The sequence below is a fragment of the Dreissena polymorpha genome, chromosome 3 (genome assembly GCF_020536995.1).
Source record: "Dreissena polymorpha isolate Duluth1 chromosome 3, UMN_Dpol_1.0, whole genome shotgun sequence".
In the NCBI taxonomy this organism is placed as follows: Eukaryota; Metazoa; Mollusca; class Bivalvia; order Myida; family Dreissenidae; genus Dreissena; species Dreissena polymorpha.
In genome coordinates this window covers 7,046,942-7,071,463 of record NC_068357.1, presented here as the reverse complement: position 1 = coordinate 7,071,463, position 24,522 = coordinate 7,046,942, and the positions used below count along the sequence as shown (strand labels likewise).

General features: G+C 37.3%; 1 protein-coding gene across 13 annotated transcripts in view; it reads right to left on the bottom strand.

The window, feature by feature from the left end:
- Positions 1-24,522, bottom strand: part of LOC127872852 (E3 ubiquitin-protein ligase TRIM71-like) — a 101,828-nt gene that overhangs the window by 42,471 nt on the left and 34,835 nt on the right. For 2 of the 13 annotated variants that reach the window (XR_008045815.1, XR_008045816.1), the window contains exons 3-4: positions 21,415-22,427; positions 14,784-15,234 (exon numbers count right to left, since the gene is read on the bottom strand). The exons of 2 other annotated variants lie outside the window; for them this stretch is intronic. Coding sequence is in view for 8 of the 11 variants with exons in the window: in XM_052416276.1 (XP_052272236.1) it covers positions 21,415-22,427 (1,013 nt within the window). In the remaining 3 variants the exon portion in view is untranslated. Of the gene's footprint in view, positions 1-13,594; positions 15,235-21,414; positions 22,428-24,522 lie in introns of all 13 variants that reach the window. 9 more of the 13 variants (XM_052416282.1, XM_052416280.1, XM_052416276.1 and 6 more) reach the window with 7 other exon arrangements.

The following is a 24,522-nucleotide window of genomic DNA, read 5'->3' as shown; positions in this document are numbered from 1 at the left end:
CATGGGGGTTCTATTTATGTCGGTATGTTTCGCGTGCAGCGGGTGGCGGTTTAGTCTGGAGTTAGGGCCACCCCGACCGCCGGACATGCAGATCTGGCTGGCGTCACCGCGGAAGACAGCCGGGAGAAAGCGTCCAGTTGTGGTGTCACCGCGGCAGACCGTCGGAAAAGGGATTCCGGTTATGGCGTAACATCGGAAGACCGCTGGAACAGTGCGTGCGGTTACCGAGTCTCCACTAGTAACATGGCGCTACCAACAGTTTGCGAAGTTGTCCGTCACATTGGGGTTTGCACCGACATGAGCACTGTAAGGGGCAACGGTGAGACTGGCGGCGTCGGTGACGGTGAAGCTACAGCGGAGGGAGAGAACAGTTGCAAGCCGTATCCTGACCAGCAGGGATTGTCCGGTTTTCAGAGCACGTTAGAAGAGTCGTCTAGCTACGGGAACTCTGTCGGCACAGTCCTAACAGGGTTGCCAAAGAGACCTGTCGGCATAGTCCCACATGAGTTGTCCAGTTTTCGTAGCACGTTAGAAGAGTCGTCTAGCTACGGGAACTCTGTCGGCACAGTCCTAACAGAGTTGCTCAAGCAGCCTGTCGGCATAGTCCCACAGGAGTTGTCCAGTTTTCGGAGCACGTTAGAAGAGTCGTCTAGCTACGGGAACTCTGTCGGCACAGTCCTAACAGAGTTGCCCAAGAGACCTGCCGGCATAGTCCCACAGGTGTTGTCCAGTTTTCAGAGCACGTTAGAAGAGTCGTCTAGCTACCGGAACTCTGTCGGCACAGTCCTAACAGAGTTCCCCAAGAGACCTGCCGGCATAGTCCCACAGGTGTTGTCCAGTTTTCAGAGCACGTTAGAAGAGTCGTCTAGCTACGGGAACTCTGTCGACACAGTCCTAACAGAGTTGCCCAAGAGACCTGTCGGCATAGTCCCACAGGAGTTGTCCAGTTTTCGGAGCACGTTAGAAGAGTCGTCTAGCTACGGGAACTCTGTCGGCACAGTCCTAACAGAGTTGCCCAAGAGACCTGTCGGCATAATCCCACAGGAGTTGTCCAGTCGCCGGTTTCCCTCTGGTAACACCCAGAGGAACCAGTTTAGTCATGATGACTCCTCGGTAAACCGCCAGAGCGGTGCGTGCGGTTACGGAGTCGCCGCGTGTGTACGCCGGAAGATCTCGGAGGATGGATCTCGGGGACCTTTCAGGCGTGGCTCTGAAGGGTGGCGACCCTCAAGTTCGCGCTGTTGGGAGCGGTCCCAGCGGTAGAAATTAGGTAAGTGTCTAAGCGAGCGTGGGGGCCTGAAGTAATCATCTAGTTAAAGGGTGGGGGTGGGTACCTTTAATAGTTCTCTGTTTTTCTTGTTTTATTTTAGTTGTGTTTCGCTCCATTTAGTGTCAGTGAGGTGAAAACTTGTTTTGTGTCAAACAATTCTGTTGATAGAATCGGTGTGTTTGATTAATCAGGCACGTGTCTACTTATTAGATTAGTCCCTTATTGACCTCGCCCACCAGTCCATTGTTTGGTTATTATTTAGTAACTTTGAAAATACATTATTAGACTGGTTACTCTTGGTCTCCGTGACAACGCAGGGTTGATTTCACTGTCATGACATCCGGCAATTGATACTTTTTTCATTTTTCTGTTCATGTTTCCCTGAGTGGGAGTGGAGATGTTTGGGTTGCTATTGCCACCCTTAAATATATTTAAAAAAACATGATAATTGTTGTAGTGTTGTTGTTAAATAGTAGAAATGCGAGCATTGACATTCTCAAGGTTATTTCGTACTTGTACTGACGGTGTTTTCACGCGAGAGTAATACGCCTGATGTCGTAATGGGTACATGTCGCCTCGCTGAATACTGGGGGGGGGGGGGGGGGGGTAGTTGGCGGCAGGGCGAGGCATTTAGAATACTCTTATCAGATCCAGCTGTGAGCTCTTTCAGCCTACTTTTATTTATATTTCTCTGAATAACCACTCATGGACATGTCATCATTGTATACTATGCCATTAGAAGATGTAAATTGTTGCATGTCAGGAACTGTGGGGAACTATTGCATGTCAGGAACCGTGGGAAACTGTTGCATGTCACCCAACGTGGTGGTAGTTATTATTGAGATAAGTTTTTTTGTGAAATTTTAGTGTAACTGTTCACAGCTGAAGGCTGTCCATGACTAAAGCTTTGTGGATTTACTGGCTGGGCGAACCCATTTATCTCTCGGCATGAGACTGTGAACGGCAATATAAAGAAATACTTAAATGTTAGCATTTTATTTACATTTTATTTCAGACCAGGGATCACTGACATGTTATGGAGGGTATTACACTTTTATTGGGGTATGCATGCATATTAAATTATTCTTGGTGGTCGTACGAAAACCGGCCAATGGGTTAAATTAGTTGTGGTCTATCTAGGGTTGAGGCCCCCATTCCGTGCACGTTGTGGCGTGCATGTAGTTTTGAAACAATTAGGTTGTCCCGACTTTGGGGAGTCCAGGCACGGTCATAGATCCGCTAGGTCGCTGCGTCTAGGCGTACATCGCATGGCGAAGGCGCCCTCCTTGCTTACGAAAGGGGCATTGGGTTCGAGAGATAGTCAATATACTTCCTTGGGGTGCATGGGACGGCTTGGGCGCAGTGGCTTTAGAGTACGTTGCATGGCGAAGGCGCCCTCCGTGCTTACGAAAGGAGCATTGGGGTCCGAGAGATAGTCAATATACTTCCTCGGGTGCAACGGGACGTCTGTGGCGGACTGACTATGACATTCGGTGGGACGATTTCTTTGTGAGTAGGGGGTCGTCCCAAAAAGAGAAAAGTGAGGGGAGTGTAGTGCCAGTGACATCCGGTGCCACGCCCCCCCCCTGCAGAGTGGTACCCGGCTTGCGTCGTTCATGTGACGGGACCATGCTGCATGATGTGGAGCCAATCGGATGGACGCAGATGCCTGATGGGATGACCATGCTCTCTTGCTGCCCGGTCCGCGAACGTGTGCAGACGTGTTCCCTGAGGTAAGTATTGCCAGGAGGATAGATGCCCTGAGGTAAGTATTTCCAGGAGGATATATAAGTGTAAGCATGTGACGTAAGTATTAGCCTGTGACTTAGTGTCTTGCCCTGGAGGTCTAGCCTGTGCGTGGGGTAGGTATTCCGAGGAGGATCGGTGGTGCGCAGCCGACGACGACAGCAGACGAGTATTTCCCTCGAAGTGTGTACTGCCGAGGACGACGTCTGCCATCCTGACAAGGTTTACAGTCGATGCTCATGTGAGTGTATTAGTCAAGTGTCGTTGTTAGTAGTTGCTGAAATTGCAGGCAAAACCCACTGAAGAGCTAACCTTAATAAACACCACAACATTTCCTTTCTTCTTTGCCATAAACAGCATCACGTTAGAAATCTCATACGATGATGATACAGTGGGTAAGTATAAAAACATCGAATATCACGTGTCCGACTTTTGTTATATTCTGTTTTGTGTTGTTTCCATTGCTGTGTTATTTGGAAAAGTTGAATTGTTTGCAAGTCGACTTTTCCAATTCTATAAACAAAATATAGAATAGCTATGTTGTTATCAAGATAAGAGTTTTTTTACAAATAAAAGCTTCACTTCTTTGATATAAAATGTTACAATACATATTTCTCACAATATGATTTAATAATTTTAGCAATATTTAGTTTTAAAAAAAATTTAATGCGACAATATCTCAAAATTGATCATTAATTTTATGTGATTTAAGGGATCGCGAGAAGTTCATGTATTTAAGAAATTGCTTAAATTTTACCTTAAGAGATTTGTGAATACGGACCCAGCTTAGAGTCGAATACAGATTTGTTTATTTGATCGCAGTGTCGAGTTTTCATAAGCACACTTAAAAAGACTTGTCCGATGTCAACCGAAACCCAGTCTTAGTATGCTCTATGTTTACCCTTGCATACGTTTTGTCAAATAATTTGGTTTGTTTTATAGATCATAAAGACATCCAATTATTGAACTATTTAATATTATGTCAGAACGTGTACATGTATTTGTTAGCATCTTTGACCGAATAGTCTAAATATTACATAGTTAAATTTAAGGTACAGTGCAATTGATGCATTGGTATGTTACATTCTCATATGCTAACACATACCGACCAGCGGTTGTTCTTCTTAAAAAGAGCTTAAAACCTGCCCTTCTTACCATTACATGCTCCCTAAAAGTTTTTTTTAAATGATGAAATTTCCCCCAAGTTTTAAGCTATCTTGAAACTTTCATTGCTTTTCTGAGTTTTGTCGATATCTTATCGATATCTTATCTCCCCCACCCCCCAAAAATGTAGGTCCTTTTCCAGAATCAAGAAAACAAACAAAGGAATGCATGTAAAAATGTATTTATAGTTGTTATGTCTTAGAGCAAACGCGATTGAAACAGAAATAAGAAAAAATATTCTTGGACAGTTGAATGATAGTCTTTACCATCGACATGTGATCTAATCATGTACATGTTACTTAACCGCTGGTGAATATGTATATATTGCCACTATTTAACATTTGGTATAGGCAACACATATATTATTTTTCTGATTTCCAACAATAGCCTGCCAGTCCGTGCACTGTAGTAAACATACCCTGGATAATTCAAACCATCCTCTTTGGAAGCCAGCGTTACTACTCTTTTTTCCCGTTTCATCCACCTGGACTACGTTGTGTGATCTATACCCAACGACCAACAGCTGCCCTGTCTCTGGCTGTGTACACCTGTAGGACTTCGAAGTGCAGGATTTCGTAGGGACGACAGGACAGTTTCATCCATAGACATGGTAAGAAGCTTGTCGTCATCTACTTTGCATTGGAAATATATCTGACATGCTTAGCATTATGTTCTTAACGGTGCCAATTAAATACCATTTCATGTCGAAATATTAAAAAATAATTATTTCAATTTATTTAAGTATACCATATTTTGCAGTTGATGAAAAAAAATCAGTTTCAACGTGCTTCAAAGATTAAAGAAACTGAATTTAAATCTCACTGTTTAAAAATAAAGTATTTAATAAATTTACATCACTTTGAAAAAAAATTTTAATTATGCCATATATGACAATTGTTGAAATATGCATAACTAACATGATTTTTTCGTTGACGTTGTTTTTACAAACGTGTAAGTTGTTCTTATTATCGTCGATATTTTATAGACTAAACACGTCTCTCTCAAAATAACATCATTTACACGACTGAACTAAAAAAACAATTTATATGATATGTTTCTCGCCGTTGTGTTATAACACGACTTTCAGCGTTATTAAAAAAATACAAATTATATGCATAGTTCATAATACCTGCATTTAAGCGAGAACTTAAACTGATATGGACATATACGAACATAAAAACAGCATAAAGAAAGATATTTTATCAATGCGTTTTATGTAGTTCCCACTATAAAATCGGAAAAACATTGTTTCTAATCATGAGTGCTCGCAGGGACACATAGTATTGTATCGCGAAACTTTAAGAATAAAAAATCAGGCACAATTTGACACCGGCTTTCTATTTCAGCTGTAACGGTACCCTTTGTGCTTCACAGCGTAAAGAACTGCAATGTACAGCGTAAAGGTTTACACATGCAAATGTTCGTATAATCGCTGGGAAGCTTATAAGTATCTGAAGCTTTTATCCACTAGAATAATTTGGTGTCCGTTACAGTTTGGATCAAATATATTTTTGATGAAAATTTATATTTACTTTGTGGTATCGAGGTGTGATTAAATCAAATTATAACGTGGTGAGAATTAACGTGTTTATAATGTGACCTTTGTAAAAGCATGCATGCCTTGACGTCCGAAAAGTTGTAATACTTAAAATAAGAAGGCTTCATGCCAACTTCTGAAAGAAAATATCATAATGAAACAAAACAATTATCAAGAGCAAATTGAATGTTCATGTATTTTAATATATCTGACCTGATGATATATTGTATCACCTTTAAACAAAAATAAGAAATGCTGCTTTTGTAGCAGCGTATTATGCATTTACCCAAGACAAGAAAATTCTTACCATCAATATTTCGTGTATCCCAGAATGCAAAATCCAAGCTGAGAAATTTAAAGCTTCGAAAATAAATTGACGAGAACGTTGTTTTTTAAACATCAACAGCTGCGAAAAAGGATTAATAGCCTTGATGATTATTTGCTTGAACGGATTCAGGGCATGCACTATCGTTCAGTCCGATAACTAAGAAATACATTGTCCACTGTTGCAATGGTGTTTATTAACAATGGAAAGTATTCTTAATGGATTTGTTAATGGCTATTTATTAAGCTTACTGTGACCCTGACCGTTGACCTGTTAACCTCACAAGGATTGGGTTTTCCTTAACTACTTGGCCATTCGATGATGGTAGGTCTAAGGATCCTTAGGTGATCGTGCGAAAATAAAATGTTCTACGGCCTAATCGTCATCACGACCGACGGACAGTCGCAAAGCAATGTACGCCGCTTCTTCGAAGGGGGTCATACATACATCAAGAATGGAGATATAGTTTATCGTCACTCTAGTTTTTATCTATAACACTTTAAATAAATTCAAGACTATTGCGCAGAAATTGACGCATGAATCGTAAGAATACATCTGTGTTATATTTGTGTAAATAATAATTACTTTATTGCTTGAACTTACTATACACTATACAAGAATTGTATCACATTAAACATGCTCTTTGCGTTGGCAATGTGGAATATTTATATATAAACCTCGTTCTGGGGAAATCTGGCCTACATGCATGTGCGTAATGTATCCCAGATTAGCTTTTGACGACAATTAACGCCTAAACTGGATTTACGTTTAGAAGAGACTTCCTTAAAAAACGATGAAAACACGTGAAGTGTAGTCCCTGATTAGCCTGTACTGTAGTGCACTGTACAGGCTAGTCTGTTACGACACTTAACGGACATGCATTAAGCCCTGTTTCGCAAGAACGAGGCTCATATAAATGTTTATAAGTCTATAGATTCCGAATCGTTTGAACATGTATAGAGGTGGTATTAAACAACTTACAGTGTATGTATTGATAAGATGATAAACGTACACTAAGTACATTAAGTGTGAAACGGGTGTCTGTTATAATGTCCGACATACCTGTACGGTCACTTGAGTCATCTTCATAGATCTTCTTTACCAGCTGACCGCCCATTGTGTGCTTATATCAGGCAGTGCATGATGAAATAAACAGATGTTCTTTAAAACGAGAAATACCATTACAGTAATGTGTGAACATAAGTACTCTGTCTCTCACTATCCACCTGTTTTTGCCAACGAAGAGCTGGACGTTGTAGGTCTTTCACCTGTTCGATTAAATATTTCACAAATATTTGACTCCTTTCATGTACAAGAAATAAACGTTTGCTTAACCTCACGAGTTCAAACTAATATTTCACTTTTCAAGTGCATATTTATTTCTCAAAGCAATATTAAAAACAGCTAGTCTCCAAAAAGGCTGTAAATATTGATCAAGAGATATAAAGCTACTAAAAGTCATGCTTTAAAACGGTTTAATCATACGGCATATCTCAAACATTTCACCGCTTTCCGAAAAAGACCGATGTTATCACCTTGTTGCTGTGTTGTTTATGGGACAATCGAACTGAGTTGTTATTATCCACATTATTGTAAACAAAAACTTGTATGTAAGCAAAGTCCTCACGGTGGTTACCTGCCACTACCGGCCAATGGTAACGACTGCATATACAAGTGAACATCTATTCAGATCTGGAAGAACTAATGGTTTTCTTCTTGTATTTATTACCCATACCACCTTTAATATGTTCAATACTATCGTGCAGCAATTAACGCATGCACTATCTTAAAATCAATACAGTTATGTTACGTTTGTGCAATGAAAGCTTACCTCAGTGATTGAACTTCAATCCGTGCGAACGTACATTTTAGATTGATAATTAAGTCGAACAAACGCTACATGTAGATGTGTATTATTCTACGGAGCGTCATTCGTGTATGAATAATTGAACTAACATTTACAAGGCTGACACATTCCATTGTTTGTATTAATATGACTACCTATATGATGATGAAAATAAAATACATTTATAAAGTATTGGACAGTATGATAATGTTACAGGTTTATAATATAAATGTCGAACATAACAGTGTGGATACTTGAAGTACATCCAAAGTTCATAATCACCAGCTACCCATCCATTATGTACTGATATATCGCAGTTCTTGTTGAAATAAAAAGATTTTCTTTAGTTCTTAAACACAATTCTCGTTACTTTGGCCATAATTGCTTTTTAAAAAGTGGTTTGTCTTTATTTTGCATTATTCAATGAAGTTATAAATCGGTGTGAGGTCGTTATGAAACGCCGTTAAATATCCCAGCAAAAGAAATGCAATGTGTCACACTTTTGTCCTTAAGAATTATGGCAGGTTTGATTGAACCGCCTCATATGTCGACACTTTAATTGAAAAATGATGTTTGAAATAAAATCCTATTGCCTAATGATTGATTATATATGGGATTTTGAAAACGTTACAAAATGGAACAGAAATTAATTTTTCGTTGTCACTTACCATCGGTTTTATTTAAATTTTTGGGGAACAAAATCATGGTTGAAAATTAAAGATTTGGGTCTGACTCATAACTAGAGATATAACTATTTGTTAAGCCTTATACAAATCTTCGAAAAACTGGAATATTGTTTCAATGTTAAAGCATTTGCTTTACTTGATATTTTAACCCATAAAGAGAATGAGTTGATGTAAGCCTCATTGTGTAAAAAGGTATTGGTCTTCTCACTATCGTCGACATAAAACAGATGTGTTCGCGTGGTTTGCGTAGCGAATGTTTCTTTAAAAAATACTTTCGAACGGTGCCTGGAGAAACTCAAGTTTGAAATAAATATGATTATACAGCTGAATTTATTTAATGCAAAGCCAGCTCCGGTCTTTGTACATGTCGTTCGTCGATTTTAATTTACGAAATAGTTTTTAGCTCACAATTTTAATATTCATTTTGTTCTTGAAATAAGAGACATACGAAAAATGAGCGCTTATACTAATTGAAAAACTGTATCGTAAGTTTAATTTGTCGGACGGTGGGTTCATGTATCGTTATTATTTCGAAAATCTCATGCTTCATGCTGATTTCCATAAATGTAAGAACAACTTAAGAATAGGACAAAGATTCTCCAGAGTTTCTTGTCTCCTGAATGAGTTTCTTAGTCTCAGTTTAAGATATTGATCTATGATAATCTTTATAACATTAATTGAGTTTTTATTTCCTTTTAGGAAGAGCATTCATACTTAAACAAAGGCTATGCTTAAGAATGCATTGGTTACCCAAAAAGAGTATTATTTAATCTAAGCTAGTGGGCATAATGCAATGGCAAAAAACAATTACTGTTTACACTTATTGGCTATAAAAGAATCCCTTTCAAATTTAAATTGCATACTTGTTTTAGTTTAGTTAAGACCTATAAATAAAGCTCAAATGCGCTTATTTTATGCTGACACTCCAGAGCATGTTTCGTGGTTAGAACCAGTACTTAGAGTCTTTGATGCGATCATAATGGTGTTCGACCGCGGGACCTCGAGACATCAAGCACCATATCCACCCGCCACCGCGACATATTTGTTATCATTTTATCGAATCAAGTACGAAATTAATAGTTTGATCCAGAAAAAACATAATGGAAAGTGGAATGATGGTTAGAGGCGGCCTAATCGCAAAGTACGGTAAAAATGCCACACATTGACCCTGTATACCACCTCTTTTTTGTCGCTATCACTAGTGACAAACGTGAAAAGTAGGTTATACAATAGTTTTTTTAATTGTCTCACACTTTTTGTGTCTTGTGTGTAGATTAGACATGGGAACATCATTTATTTCCATCTTTGTCGATATAATACACAACTGATGTTGAAATAGGATTATGTTATCGAGTTATATCATTCTTACTAATTACAACCTAACATGTTTTATAGTGTTACGATTCTAATGTTTTTTATTCTCTCATCGAATTTATAGAATTAGTTCAGTTAACTTAATAACAAATAAATGCATAGTTGATATTTTATCGTGCAAAAATGCCTAAGGTAGCATGTACACGACGACTCTCATTGGTTATGCAACTTACAGCTTTTTCAGTTAGTGATGATATATTTTTGAAAAAAAAAATGCATACGCGTTTTGAATTATTCATTAGATTGTAACGAGTACATTTAGAAGGCTTAGCACAATTTCGTTGACTTTACTCTCGATATGCGACAGAGTCCTCTAGAAGGCTAAGCACAATTTCGTTGACTTTACTCTCGATATGCGAAAGAGTCCTCTAGAAGGCTTAGCACAATTTCGTTGACTTTACTCACGATATGCGACAGAGTCCTCCAATCACGCACACTGACTTCGAGGACGGATTTGACACCGTATAAATATTACTAATCATATAATGTATTGGTTTTCACGATTATTTATCTGTTTAATAAATAAGACTCCTCCGAAATAAGAAAATGCTAAAACATTCCTTAATATGTGTAATCTAAATTGATATTTTCTTATATCTGGAATTGCATGTTTCTATAGTATATATAGAACTAATGAAACTCGGAAGAAACGTTATGGTTCATATTCATACAACGTTACTCTTTTAAGTCAAGTGACTAATTTCCCAAAACTGGACAATACATACAACACCACATAAAAAAGATGTGATGCAGTCTTCAAGCATTGACAAGTTAGAAATAATAAGACATTCAACTTAGAATAAACATTAACGTCATATTGTAATTCAAATAAAAAAAATAATAGAGAATATTTGTATGCCCCCGGATCGAATGATCGGGGGTATATTGTTTTTGGCCTGTCTATCATTGTATGTGTGTGTCTTTGTGTCTGTCCCAAAACTTTAACCTTGGTCATAACTTTTGCAATATTGAAGTTTGCAACTTGATATTTGGAATGCATGTGCGTCTTATGGAGCTGCATATTGAGTGGTGAAAGGTCAAGGTCATCCTTCAAGGTCAAAGGTCAAATATATGGCTTCAAAGCGGTGTAATGCGGGGGCATTGTGTTTCACGAATACAGCTCTTGTTTCAATTATATTTCAATTTATTTACAAAATGGTTTAATATTCACCTAGCAACAGATTTCAAACTATCTGCGGCTCGAAGAAATGAAGAACAATTAATAAATTATCAGAGTAATCCATTTTGATTTGCAAGCTATAAGATTCAAACATCATACATTCATTGAAATGCATTTCAGTATATGGCGTATTACAAAATCCCTATGTCATGGCTACGATGTATACGAACAATATTAACATATTTAGTAAAAGGATATTCTCGTGGAAGAAAAAAAAGTTGAATAGATTCCTGAACATGATTTCGTATTATAGTATTAATAAGCTCGAACTGTGAATTTAAATCTCTAAATCAATCAGCTTTTTTGATATTATAGTTCACTTTGTTCTAATTTTAAATGCATTATGTTCCGATAATTACATATATATTCATGTATCGCGGCTCTTATTTCTTAATCGTTCCATAACACACTGAACATGATGTTCGCATAGAATCAAACTATCTTTATAATCTGTTCATGACCATTTTTGTAATAGGCTGCCTTGTTTGCGCAGTGGGTGGTGCATTCTCACTTAGACAACGGAGATTTGTTGTTTACCACCATAACGGACAATTTGAGTTTACACCTCGTACTCCGGCTTCCCCTCACAGAACAACGCCAAATTCAATTGGTATATCTTTCAGTTAAAACTTAATAGCTGGAAATTGAATCAATAATTTAGCATTCGTCCCAACTTGTGTGAGTGTAGTAAGTAAATTAGCCAGAAGTTCACACTCCTGGTCCGAACACAATGCACTACAGACGTGGGAGGATCACATACACTTCAAAATACGTACATTTTTTGTTCGCATGTGACATGTTTTTGACTTTAACGCAGCATTGAGAACTACTTTTGCATAAACATATTGTAAAATGACCACATTGTTTGACCCGAACTTTAATTACGTTAAATTTGATTTAGTGAAAAGACAAACGACGTCACAGTAATGCGCAAACGTAAAAGGCATGCCGTTTTACGGAGGTGACACCGAAACTGCAACTTAAGATTCATACGCCAGCGTTAAGAAGTACGTTGCGGCCTTTACAGTTTAAAAGTATGGTCAGTATCCATGTTTTGTTGTAATCATAAAAGTATTTTCTTTTATTATTAAATCGTTTTTTAACTGTCTAAAAAATAAGGCTTAATTGGAGTATTGTTTAATGTTCATGCACCGATACAATTCACAAAGCACAAAACCCATTTAATTTATTCAATTTGAAAATTAAAATAATTAATTGGATCAAACTTCATCTTATATCAACTGAGTGAATGTTATTGGAAAGTGTCTACAAGTCACTTTGTATCGTTTTAGATAGAAAATGAAATATCTTACATATTGCAATAAATTAAACTATGCAAGCATTTTTATTACATTTTATCGCTTATCTTATTATTTATTGAAATTAATTAAATTATTTAATTTGCATCATGGTATACATGAGAATAAGCAATGTAAATCCTGCGCGGTCCTTTTTATAAAGTACCAAGTTAAATATCCACGAAGGATGCAGAGTTAACATATCTATTTATTTTATCATCATACCATGAACCCTTAACTGGAAGCGATGTAAATTTAAATCTCATATTTACACTCATATAGTCACCCGATTGTTTACGTCATTATTTTTAACAAGAGATTTGCACTCTTGAAATATTATTATGTATGCTCCTAGTAAATGCATGAGTTTACATTATTGTGAAGGCCTATCACTGTTTTTCTTTGTTAAAACCGGCGCTTCTTTGTTTTTTTATTGAAATTTTGCCGAAATAATTTTTATGCAACTCAATACAGATCGATTAAAATAAAATTTCAAACGTGACATATCTCTAGTTTGTTTGTTGAATAGCAAATACATATTTGTTAAAAACTGTATATTTTTAGCGAGAATTTAGCATTATGTTTTTTATCTAACTTATGTTTTTATTTACTATAAATACTCGTATAATGTATAATATGCATACACAGTATAATGTGCAAAGGATTGAAAGGTAACCGTTGATAACAGTATTTCTTCATTCATGTAAGGTAGGTCGAGTTTTGTCAAAATGCTTCAATATCATTTTGTGGAAAATCTGCTCTCACCACTATTATTTTCAAATGTGGTTCAATAATTTACATATGCTACGATTAAAGCTTGAATCATGTTCATGTGTAAAGTGCAGTATGAATTGTCCTGTATAAGGCATTGTCCAAGCGTGTGCCTTAAATAGAGGCTACATTCCAAAAACATCTGCAATAGCAACCTTAAGCGGTACCGTGAAATGTATTTAAGTTTATGATCATAACAATGCGAGACATTCGTGATTGTTAGTTTTATTAATTTCTTACCAAACTAATATGCACGCACACAACAATACAGCAATCAACACTATGTAGCATTAAGTTTTGAATATGATAAAATATACCAAATCGTAACAATTGTTAATTTTTTCTATGGTTTCATATATGATTTGTCAATGTGTGACCGCCAAATGGCGTGTCTTACCTCATTTGGAGATTTTATAATATTTCTTATTCTTCTAAAGTTATTAGTCCATAAAATAAAAGAAAGAGCATTACTTTGTGAAATTATAACATGCGGTACGTTTAACAGAACATGAAGCAAAGTAACGTGTCAATATAATAAATCAATGTTAAGTCTTTATAATAAAGACTATAAATTCAATTAATTTATGTTTCTTTATAGATCGGATGCAGGTATGCATAATATTCTCTGTAAATTCATTAATTCGTGTGATTCTGTCCAACGTAACACAGATAGCACAGCCGCACGCTTACGGGTCGAATTTGTGTCATGCATCTGTTACTATTCTGAATGCTACATATTCAATAAACTTGTACATGAACAAGATTACAATTATTACATAGTATAACAATAAATACATAAAGTAGTATAATATGTACATGTATAAATATATACCATTTTTTGAAAAATAAATTTTTTACCACATGTTCCCATCATCATGCTTCCATTAACAAAACAACAATTGAATTCGTTTAATCGTTCTCATTGTTGTCTGTTTTTAAAAATAAAGACAATGCAATATATGTGAGATACTTAGGATACAAGGACTGGTATTCCCAAAGCTCTCAAGAGAACTCTTACAATAATATGTACACACAAGAGCAAATAGCAAAATAGTTTTCTTTTTTATATAAAAGTAATTATATTAGAAACATGTAGTTGTTTAAAACATGTTATGCTATAAAAATTGCTAGGAATTGAGGAAATTTTATTCAATTAAGGAATGCCTGAAATTTTATCTTCAAGTCTCGTGAATACGTGTCCAGATAAGTGTCGAATACAATTATCTGCATAATAGCTATACCATTCGACGCAGTGAATGTTTTCTAAGCATTTCTTTTCATCCGATTTCAACCTTAAACTACATATGTACTAGTTGTATTATCTTTATTTCAAATATCATACTTATATTTCAAATTCTGTGTTTTATTGTACAGAGTTTATAGACATTTTACTTTATTTAAACATCTCTTTAATATTGCATGGTCAAATATGCGGTACATAGGAACGGGTGCATTGATAATTTACATTCTCGCACACTAAAATGTTTTAATCTCTCAAGAAAAGCTGTTAACAGGCATCCACATCATCATACATTGCCATTTTCAGAATTTTAACAACTAACAAACCGTAAGTTTGCCGAGTTAACCTTGACTCAGAAGCAAAATTAATTATACTCTTTACCAGCAACATGCGTTCTCAGCTTTTTCATGATGCTTAATAGCTTGTTAATGTGCACAAATTACCACTATTTTAACATTTTATTTCGGCAACCAATATATTCCCATTCTGATTTCCAACAATTAGCCTGCCAGTACTCGCACTGTAGTATACAGACTCTGGTCTATCCAGACCATCCTCATTGGAAGCCAGCGTCACCACTCCCCCATCATCATCCACCTGGACTACGTTGTTTGATGTTTTGCCACATATCAGCAGCAGTCCTGTCTCTGACACGTGTATACCTCTACGCCCACGAAGTGCGGGATCGTCCAAAGATGACAGGACAGTCCCATCCATAGACAGGGTTAGGAGCTTATTGTACGCCCAATTGGTTACATACAGCCGTGATCCATCGGGACTTACTGCGCACTTGTGCACTGCAAATAGATATAAAATAGAATGTTTTATTACCATCATATTCCGAAGAGTGCACAATTATAACCATGGCAAAAAATAATTAATATTAATAAACAACACACTAATTTGCAAACGATATAAATATATATGCGTTTATAAGTGCTGCATAGATCACAGAAACTGACTTTGAAATAAAACACTGCCTACACTTGATCAAAATGAATTAATATAGACATATGCAACCATTTGAACGATACTTTAGCTATGACATGTGAGGTTGTTGTTTTATTTTAGAAAATTACTCGTACTCGGATGTTGTTTTACAACCTTAAATGATGTTTGGTAATCGTCGATATTTAATTGTATAAACGAGTATCCAAAGATCCTTCACAGAGATGATCGATTTCTGCACGCACATAATTTTCCCTGTTTACCCAACCAACAGAAACAATAGACACACTATTCACAAATATTAATATTTATCCGAACCGTTTTAATTGCTGATTGCATATGGTTTATATTAAATAAATTACACGGACGGTACATTTTAAATAATTCAATTCAGACCGTTGTGCTTTAAGACTTAAAGTGTTATACGAAAGTCAATATGCAATATCCAAATGAATAGCATTTAAATGAAAAACTTTCATTGATATATACAATCACGCTAAGAACGACATTAATGAACGATTCGTGTGCAAGGTGGCCCGCAAAAATATCGGGGACATGTTTTAAAATTGGCTTTGTTAATTGAGAGCTCATACTTAGCATGCTATTTTAAAAGAAACCCTCGTTTCGCAAAAACGATTGCACGTACCAAGGTTGAGATAAATGTATATGAATACATTAAAGAAGTGTTTTAATCAAGACATAATTTTAACGTATCGGTGTTAATGTTATTATGTGCACCGCGTTCCTGGATTCAGTCCCATAATGCCGTGATGACAGTCTGTTCATATCGAGTTGAGATTCAGTCAATTATTACCGTGGTGAGATTCAGTCTGTTCATACCATGATAATATAAGTTGTTAAATATTTGTGATATTTATTCTCAACGACATAGACGTTTATTTTTGGCCATTGTATTAATTTAAATATTATTTATTTATATACAGTAGGTAGATTCAGTTTTTACATTTCGTTTTGGGATTATATTGGTACCTACCGTATTGCGTTCAGTCAGTGTATGATGTGGTATAATTGGTCTCTGATGAGATTAGGTCGGTCTATACATAGCAAAAAAACCATTCATTAAACATCATGAGAGATTCAGCCTGGTATGACTTAAGATGTGCTTACTGTGTTGATAGTAGACAGTATATACCCGGGTAAGATTCATTGTGTACACGTCACGGTAAAATAAAGTGTGTACATACTTTGGTGAGATTAAGGATGTAAATACCATCGTTAGATTCCGACAGTTTATAACATGATGAGATTCGTTTTGTACAAACCATGATGACATTCAGACAGTGTATAACATGGTAAGATTTAGATAGTACAAACAATTGTGAGAGTCCGACAGTACATACCGTAATGAGATAGAGACAGTACATACCGTGGTGAGATTTAGACAGTACATACCTAGGTGAGATTCAGAAAGTACATACCGTGGTGGGGTACATACCGTGGTGAGATTCAGAAGTACATACCATGGTGAGATTTACACAGCACATACCGTGGTGTGATTCAGACAGTACATAACGTGGTGAGATTCAGTCAGTACATACCATGGTGAGATTCAGACATTACATATCATGGAAAGATTCAGTCAGTACATACCGTGGTGAGATTTAGACAGGACATACCGTGTTGTGATTCAGACAGTACATACCATGGTGAGATTCAGAAAGTACATAACGTGGTGAGATTCGGTCAGCACATACCGTTGTGAGATTCAGACAGTATATACCATAGTGAGATTAACTCAGTACATACCATGGTGAGATTCAGACAGTATATAACGTGGTGAGATTCAGACAGTACAAACCATGGTGAGATTCCGACTGTACATACTGTGGTGAGATTCAGACTGTACATACTGTGGTGAGATTCAGTCAGTACATACCGTGGTGTGATTCAGACAGTTCATACCGTGGTGAGATTCCGACAGTACATACCGTGGTGGCATTCAGTCAGTACATACTGTGGTGAGATTCAGACTGTACATACCGTGGTGACATTCAGACTGTACATACCGTGGTGACATTCAGACTGTACATACCATGGTGACATTCAGACTGTACATACCGTGGTAACATTCAGACTGTACATACCGTGGTGACATTCAGACTGTACATACCATGGTGAGATTCAGACTGTACATACCGTGGTGACCTTCAGACTGTACATACCGTGGTGACATTCAGACTGTACATACCATGGTGACATTCAGACTGTACATACCGTGGTAACATTCAGACTGTACATACCATGGTGACATTCAGACTGTACATACCATGGTGAGATTCAGACTGTACATACCGTGGTGACATTCAGACATACCGTGGTGTGATTCAGACAGTTCATACCGTGGTGAGATTCCGACAGTAAATACCGTGATGGCATTCAGTCAGTACATACCATGGTGAAATTCAGACTGTACATACCGTGGTGACATTCAGACTGTAATATCCATGGTGACATTCAGACTCTATATACCATGGTGACATTCAGACTGCACATACCGTGGTGACATTCGGACTGTGCATAACGTGGTGACATTAAGACTGTACATACCATGGTGACATTCAGACTGTACACACCGTGGTGACATTCAGACTGTACATACCATGGTGACATTCAGACTGTACACACCGTGGTGATTTCAGACTGTTCATACCGTGGTGACATTCAGACTATACATACCATGGCGACATTCAGACTGAACATACCATGGTGACATTCAGACTGAACATACCGTGGTGACATTCAGACTATATATACCATGGTGACATTCAGGCTGTACATACCGTGGTGACATTCAGACTGTACATACCGTGGTGACATTCAGACTGTACATACCGTGGTGACATTCAGACTGTATATACCGTGGTGACAATCAGACTGTACATACCGTGGTGACATTCAGACTGTACATACAATAGTGACATTCAGAATGTACACACCGTGGTGACATTCAGACTGTACATACCATGGTGACATTCAGACTGTACATACCATGGCGACATTCAGACTGTGCATACCATGGTGACATTCAGACTGAACATACCGTGGTGACATTCAGACTATATATACCATGGTGACATTCAGACTGTACATACCGTGGTGACATTCAGACTCTACATACCGTGGTGGCATTCAGACTGTAAATACCGTGACGACATTCAGACTGTACATACCGTGGTGACATTCAGACTGTACATACCATGGTGACATTTAGACTGTACATACCGTGGTAACATTCAGACTGTACATACCGTGATGATATTGAAATTGTACATACCGTGGTGACATTCAGACTGTTCATACCATGGCGACATTCAGACTGTACATACCATGGTGACATTCAGACTGAACTTACCGTGGTGACATTCAGACTATATATACCATGGTGACATTCAGGCTGTACATACCGTGGTGACATTCAGACTGTACATACCGTGGTGACATTCAGACTGTTTATACCGTGGTGACATTCAGACTGTATATACCGTGGTGACAATCAGACTGTACATACCGTGGTGACATTCAGACTGTACATACAATAGTGACATTCAGACTGTACACACCGTGGTGACATTCAGACTGTACATACCATGGTGACATTCAGACTGTACATACCATGGCGACATTCAGACTGAACATACCGTGGTGACATTCAGACTATATATACCATGGTGACATTCAGACTGTACATACCGTGGTGACATTCAGACTCTACATACCGTGGTGGCATTCAGACTGTACATACCGTGAAGACATTCAGACTGTACATACCGTGGTGACATTCAGACTGTACATACCATGGTGACATTTAGACTGTACATACCGTGGTAACATTCAGACTGTACATACCGTGATGATATTCAAATTGTACATACCGTGGTGACATTCAGACTGTATATACCATGGTAACATTCAGACTGTACATACCTTGGTGACATTCAGACTGTACATACCATGGTGACATTCAGACTGTACACACCGTGGTGACATTCAGACTGTATATACCTAGGTGACATTCAGACCGTACATTCCGTGGTGACATTCAGACTGTACATACCGTGGTAACATTCAGACTGTACATACCGTGGTAACATTCAGACTGTACATACCGTGGTAACATTCAGACTGTACATACCATGGTGACATTCAGACTGTACATACCGTGGTGACATTCAGACTGTACATACCTTGGTGACATTCAGACTGTACATACCTAGTTGACATTCAGACTGTACATACCTTGGTGACATTCAGACTGTACATACCTAGTTGACATTCAGACTGTACATACCGTGGTGACATTCAGACTGTACATACCGTGGTGACATTCAGACTGTACATACCGTGGTGACATTCAGACTGTACATACCTTGGTGACATTCAGACTGTACATACCTAGTTGACATTCAGACTGTACATACCGTGGTGACATTCACACTGTACATACCGTGGTGACATTCAGACTGTACATACCGTAGTGACATTCAGACTGTACGTACCGTGGTGACATTCAGACTGTACTCACCGTGGTGACATTCAGACTGTACATACCTAGGTGACATTCAGACTGTACATACCATGGTGACATTCAGACTGTACATACCTAGGTGACATACAGACTGTACATACCGTGGTGACATTCAGACTGTACATACCATGGTGACATTCAGACTGTAAATACCGTGGTGACATTCAGACTGTACATACCTTGGTTACATTCAGACCGTACATACCGTGGTGACATTCAGACTGTACATACCGTGGTTACATTTCGACCGTACATACCGTGGTGACTTTTAGACTGTACATACCGTGGTGAAATTTAGTCGGTTCATACCGTGGTGACATTCAGACTGTACATACCGTGGTGACATTAGGTCTGTACATACCATGGTGAGATTTGGTCAGAGCAAATCATGGTGAGATTTAGAGAGTACATGACCATGGTGTAACTCAGTCATATTATACCGCGTTTAGAAACAATCCGCTTACACCATGGTTCTTGCAAAACATGTATGCCACCAAACGTTTAGCAAAGCTGTTTTACTGAATAAATAGGCTTTATGTCAACTTCTTTAAGAATATATTATAATAAATAAAATCAATTTAAAAAAGGCAAAATAGACAGGAATTGTTTCAGAATTAGGCTGACATCATGTAATAAACAAATATTGCCTTAAATATTTTGTAGATTTCCAAAGTTTATTGTTGCCGCAAAATCAAATCTGAAGACACTTAGTAAATTTTAATTTATTTGACTTGAACTTTTTGTGAACATCAAAATTTATCAAAGATAATGTATATCCTGCATGATTACTTGATTAAACGCAACAAGTGCATACAGTAACATAAAATCCAATCATTAGGGATAAAGTGTCCACTGCTGCGATGGTGTTAAGACACAACTAAAACAATATTTTTATGTTTTATGGCTATTTAAGCCACTGTGATCTTGCCCTTAGATCTGCTGACCTCCAAAGTGATCGGCGTTTACCTTACCTACTTGGCAAACAGCCGTCAAATTTGGATAATTGTAGATCAAAGCGGTCTCGGGATATCGTTCGGAAATCAAATGGACTATGGACCAATTGTCCTCCTAACCAACTAACGTGCAGTTGCATAGCAATGTACCCCGCTTTTTATCAAAACAACATCAAGAAAATAAACTAATTTAGTTGATAATCACCCTTGTTTTATGTATATCATATTAAATACGTTCGATATTATCGTGCTGAAATTCATGTATTATTCTGATTTTTGATTCTTTACATCAATGCGACACATTTTTGTTATTTTTTTGTAATGAAAGTTAACATAAGTGATTAAAGTATGATACGAACTGAATCCCTCTAAACATTCATTTTGGATTGATAATTAGGGATAAACAATTGTTACATGTAGATGTGTATTAGTCTAAAGAAGGTTTATATATTTATAAATATACGCTACCTTTATAAAGTATTGGTTTTAATAACTATATTTCCGGTTTTGATTATAAATATCGAACATACCAGAGTAATTATATGAAGTGTCTTCATAGATCTTCTTCACCAGCTGACCGTCCATTGTGTACTTATATAAGGTATTGTGTGATGCAATAAACAGATGTTCTTTATAACGAGAAATACCATTACAGTGATGTGGGAACTTAAGTACTCTTTCTTTAACTATCTGCCTGTTGTTGACCTTGAGGAACTGGACAGTTTCGGTGTTACAGCCGTCTGAAACTGTTACAGCGACCTCAGTAGGACTGATACTACACATGTCCAAAGGCGAAGTAGGCATGTCAAGGTGAGCGACAACTTTGTACATAGCATCAATCAACTTCACCCTCTTGTTCTCTTTGTCAGCGATTAGAATGTCTCCACCAGGTAGCTCACATATGCCTCTGATGTCACCTTCATATTTGTCAGATGCTATTCCAATATTGTAAAGTGATTTAGTCGTAAACTCGAGTGTCCTGTGTTTGCTCTTTTCCGGCTGAATTTCAGCGCATTCAATATTTCCAAGAGATGAGAAACCTGATAGTGTTCCATAAATACTCGGGTTGCTATTGAACGTTACGACAGAGCCCCTGTGAACAATCAATGTCTTTAACAGATTCTCAGCTTGTGAAACCATTTCCAATGCTTTCTGGTACGCTATAAATGACAGATCCTTTGGATCCTTTTTAATTTTATTAATTGCATCGCTTATTTTCTTGAAACCGTCCGTAGCCTTTAAACACTTCTCCTCATTTGATTGTAAAGAATGTTTCAATTTTTGCAGCATGTAATCTAACGAATGCACTGTTTTTCTCTCCAATTCATCTAGTATGTCGTTTATTTTCTGACGAAGCCCTTTTATTTCTTCAGAAGCTTTCTCATACGAATCCTGAAGTTGCTTCAGAAATTCCTGTGTATCATCAATTGCAGTTTCAAGCTTTTGCTGGGCATCGTTGATACTTGCAGAAATTTGATGAAAGTCCCCCGAATCATAAACAGCTTGTATTTTTTCTGTTATCAGCACCAGCTTGACACAGGGCCTGTAATACAATACGTATTTGTTAAAAGATGAATTTGCGGCTATACTTTAAGTTGCAAAAACGTCGGTCACTGGTTGAACAGCGTGTTACTGATTGGGTATATTAAATATAATTGTTCACAGACTGTCTACCTTTTTAAAACGTTGATGTAGTGTATTGAGTAAATGCTACCAATAGAGTTAATATCTGAAACAAATAATATAAGCATTAAACAATATTTGAATTGACATTGTTGCCTTCACTGGGTATTGAACTCAGAAATTGTAAAAGCAGAGTCTTGTGTGCGTATACTTCCGTCACACCGGACTGCGTGATAATGGCTCCTAATGACTCGGTAGGATCGCCAAAGACGCTGTGGGGTCCTCGTGAAAACTAGAACCTTAAGGTGGTGAAAATACGGCGACTGTTTGGACATGCTTTACGGCGTTCTTGCGAGATCGCCGTGAGGACAGCATAAACACAGCAGTAACGCGATAGAAACGTGAACTTGCATGGGACTTATAACAGTCATACTAGAGTCGCCATGGAAACGCAGAAGTTGTTCGTAGACACTTTGATACTCTTCTGCGTTCGTATTTTGTATGTTTTACTCGTATTATAATAATAATAATTATTATTATTATAAAACTGTATTGCAAACTTTAAGACAGAAGAGTTTCACAGGCTTCGAAATTTCCATGAGCGTTATTTCCTAAAAGCATATTCTTATCGTTTTTTGATAGTGTATGAGTTTTTCGAAAAATGTCAAGCCAAATAGATTGCTAATTTTGCGACGTTAAGAATGTTATGCGGACGCGGCTGATAATCGGTGTTCTTGCTACCACCGTCGGGCGGTTTGCAAAAGCTGATATGTTTTATCGTAATAAGGACTCCCTTCCGTTGAGACAGGTTTATTAACATTATACTTGTTTCCAAAATATCGATGAAAAACGTTACAAACGATTAATTAATTTTCTGATTTCCATGAAAGATTTTATTTAAATGAGCCGATATTTGAATATTTTACTAAGTATTGGTTGTTATTTCGCTTGTTTTAATATACGTTTAACATTATTTTGTTCAATATATACCATTTTTTTTGTCAAAATTATTATTTTGCTAGACTACGAATACACCCCTTAAATACCTAAAATACGTAATTAACCTATGTGTTACTTCATTGAACGAAATTTGCAAAAGATAAGTGTTTATGTAGTGCAACCGACTGTATAGATTTGAACACAAGTAAACATAGATCTCCCATATTAATCTGGCGCTGACCATTATGCATGCAGTATATTAAAGTACCGCAACAGCATCACATGGAAACTATTATAACCGATTCAAGCGTAAGTAAATCACTCAGCAGACTGTTATAAACTCATAACACTCGTGCAAGACGTGCACTAACATTGCAAGCGTATAATTTATGCTCATGAAGTTTAAGAGTGCCGGGTCAATATTGTTTAGCTATGCCACGGTTTGGAATGATGTTATTATTATTTTACTATACAAATTGAGAGTGTTGTAATACGTTTTCTGCAAAATACTATGAACTAAGAATGTGCATGTTCTGAAATGTTCTGTTCCATAATTTGTAAATGTCTGTCAATGCTCCAGCTAGGTCTAAATGGAAGGACGCTCCGCCATGCCCTTCCCTTTCCGAGGCCCCGCCCTGCCCGGTTTTTAGACATATTATACTTAATAAATCTCTTATTACATTTTAATTAACGTATTCCTAATTGTAGACATATTATTTGCATGGTTTTTAATAACAAAGGAAATAATATATTCTACAATTATTAATAACATACAAATTAATATGCAAAAGGGTGCATTTCAGATACGACCGCTCGCTCGAAAGTGCCGTTTTGTAAAATACTGCAAGTCGAAAGTGCCTTTTTGAGAAAATAGCCCCCACCCCCACCCCCTGCCGTTTTCATATACTAGTTAAATAATGTGTATGCCTCCTTCAAAGATGCATGGTATATTGCTTTGCACCTGTGCATCGGTCGGTCGCTAGGTCGGTTGGTCGCTAGGTCGGTATCTCGGTACGAAGACCTTTTGTTTTCGCGCTGTTTATAGATGTCGCATTTACAAAAATGTACCTATCAAC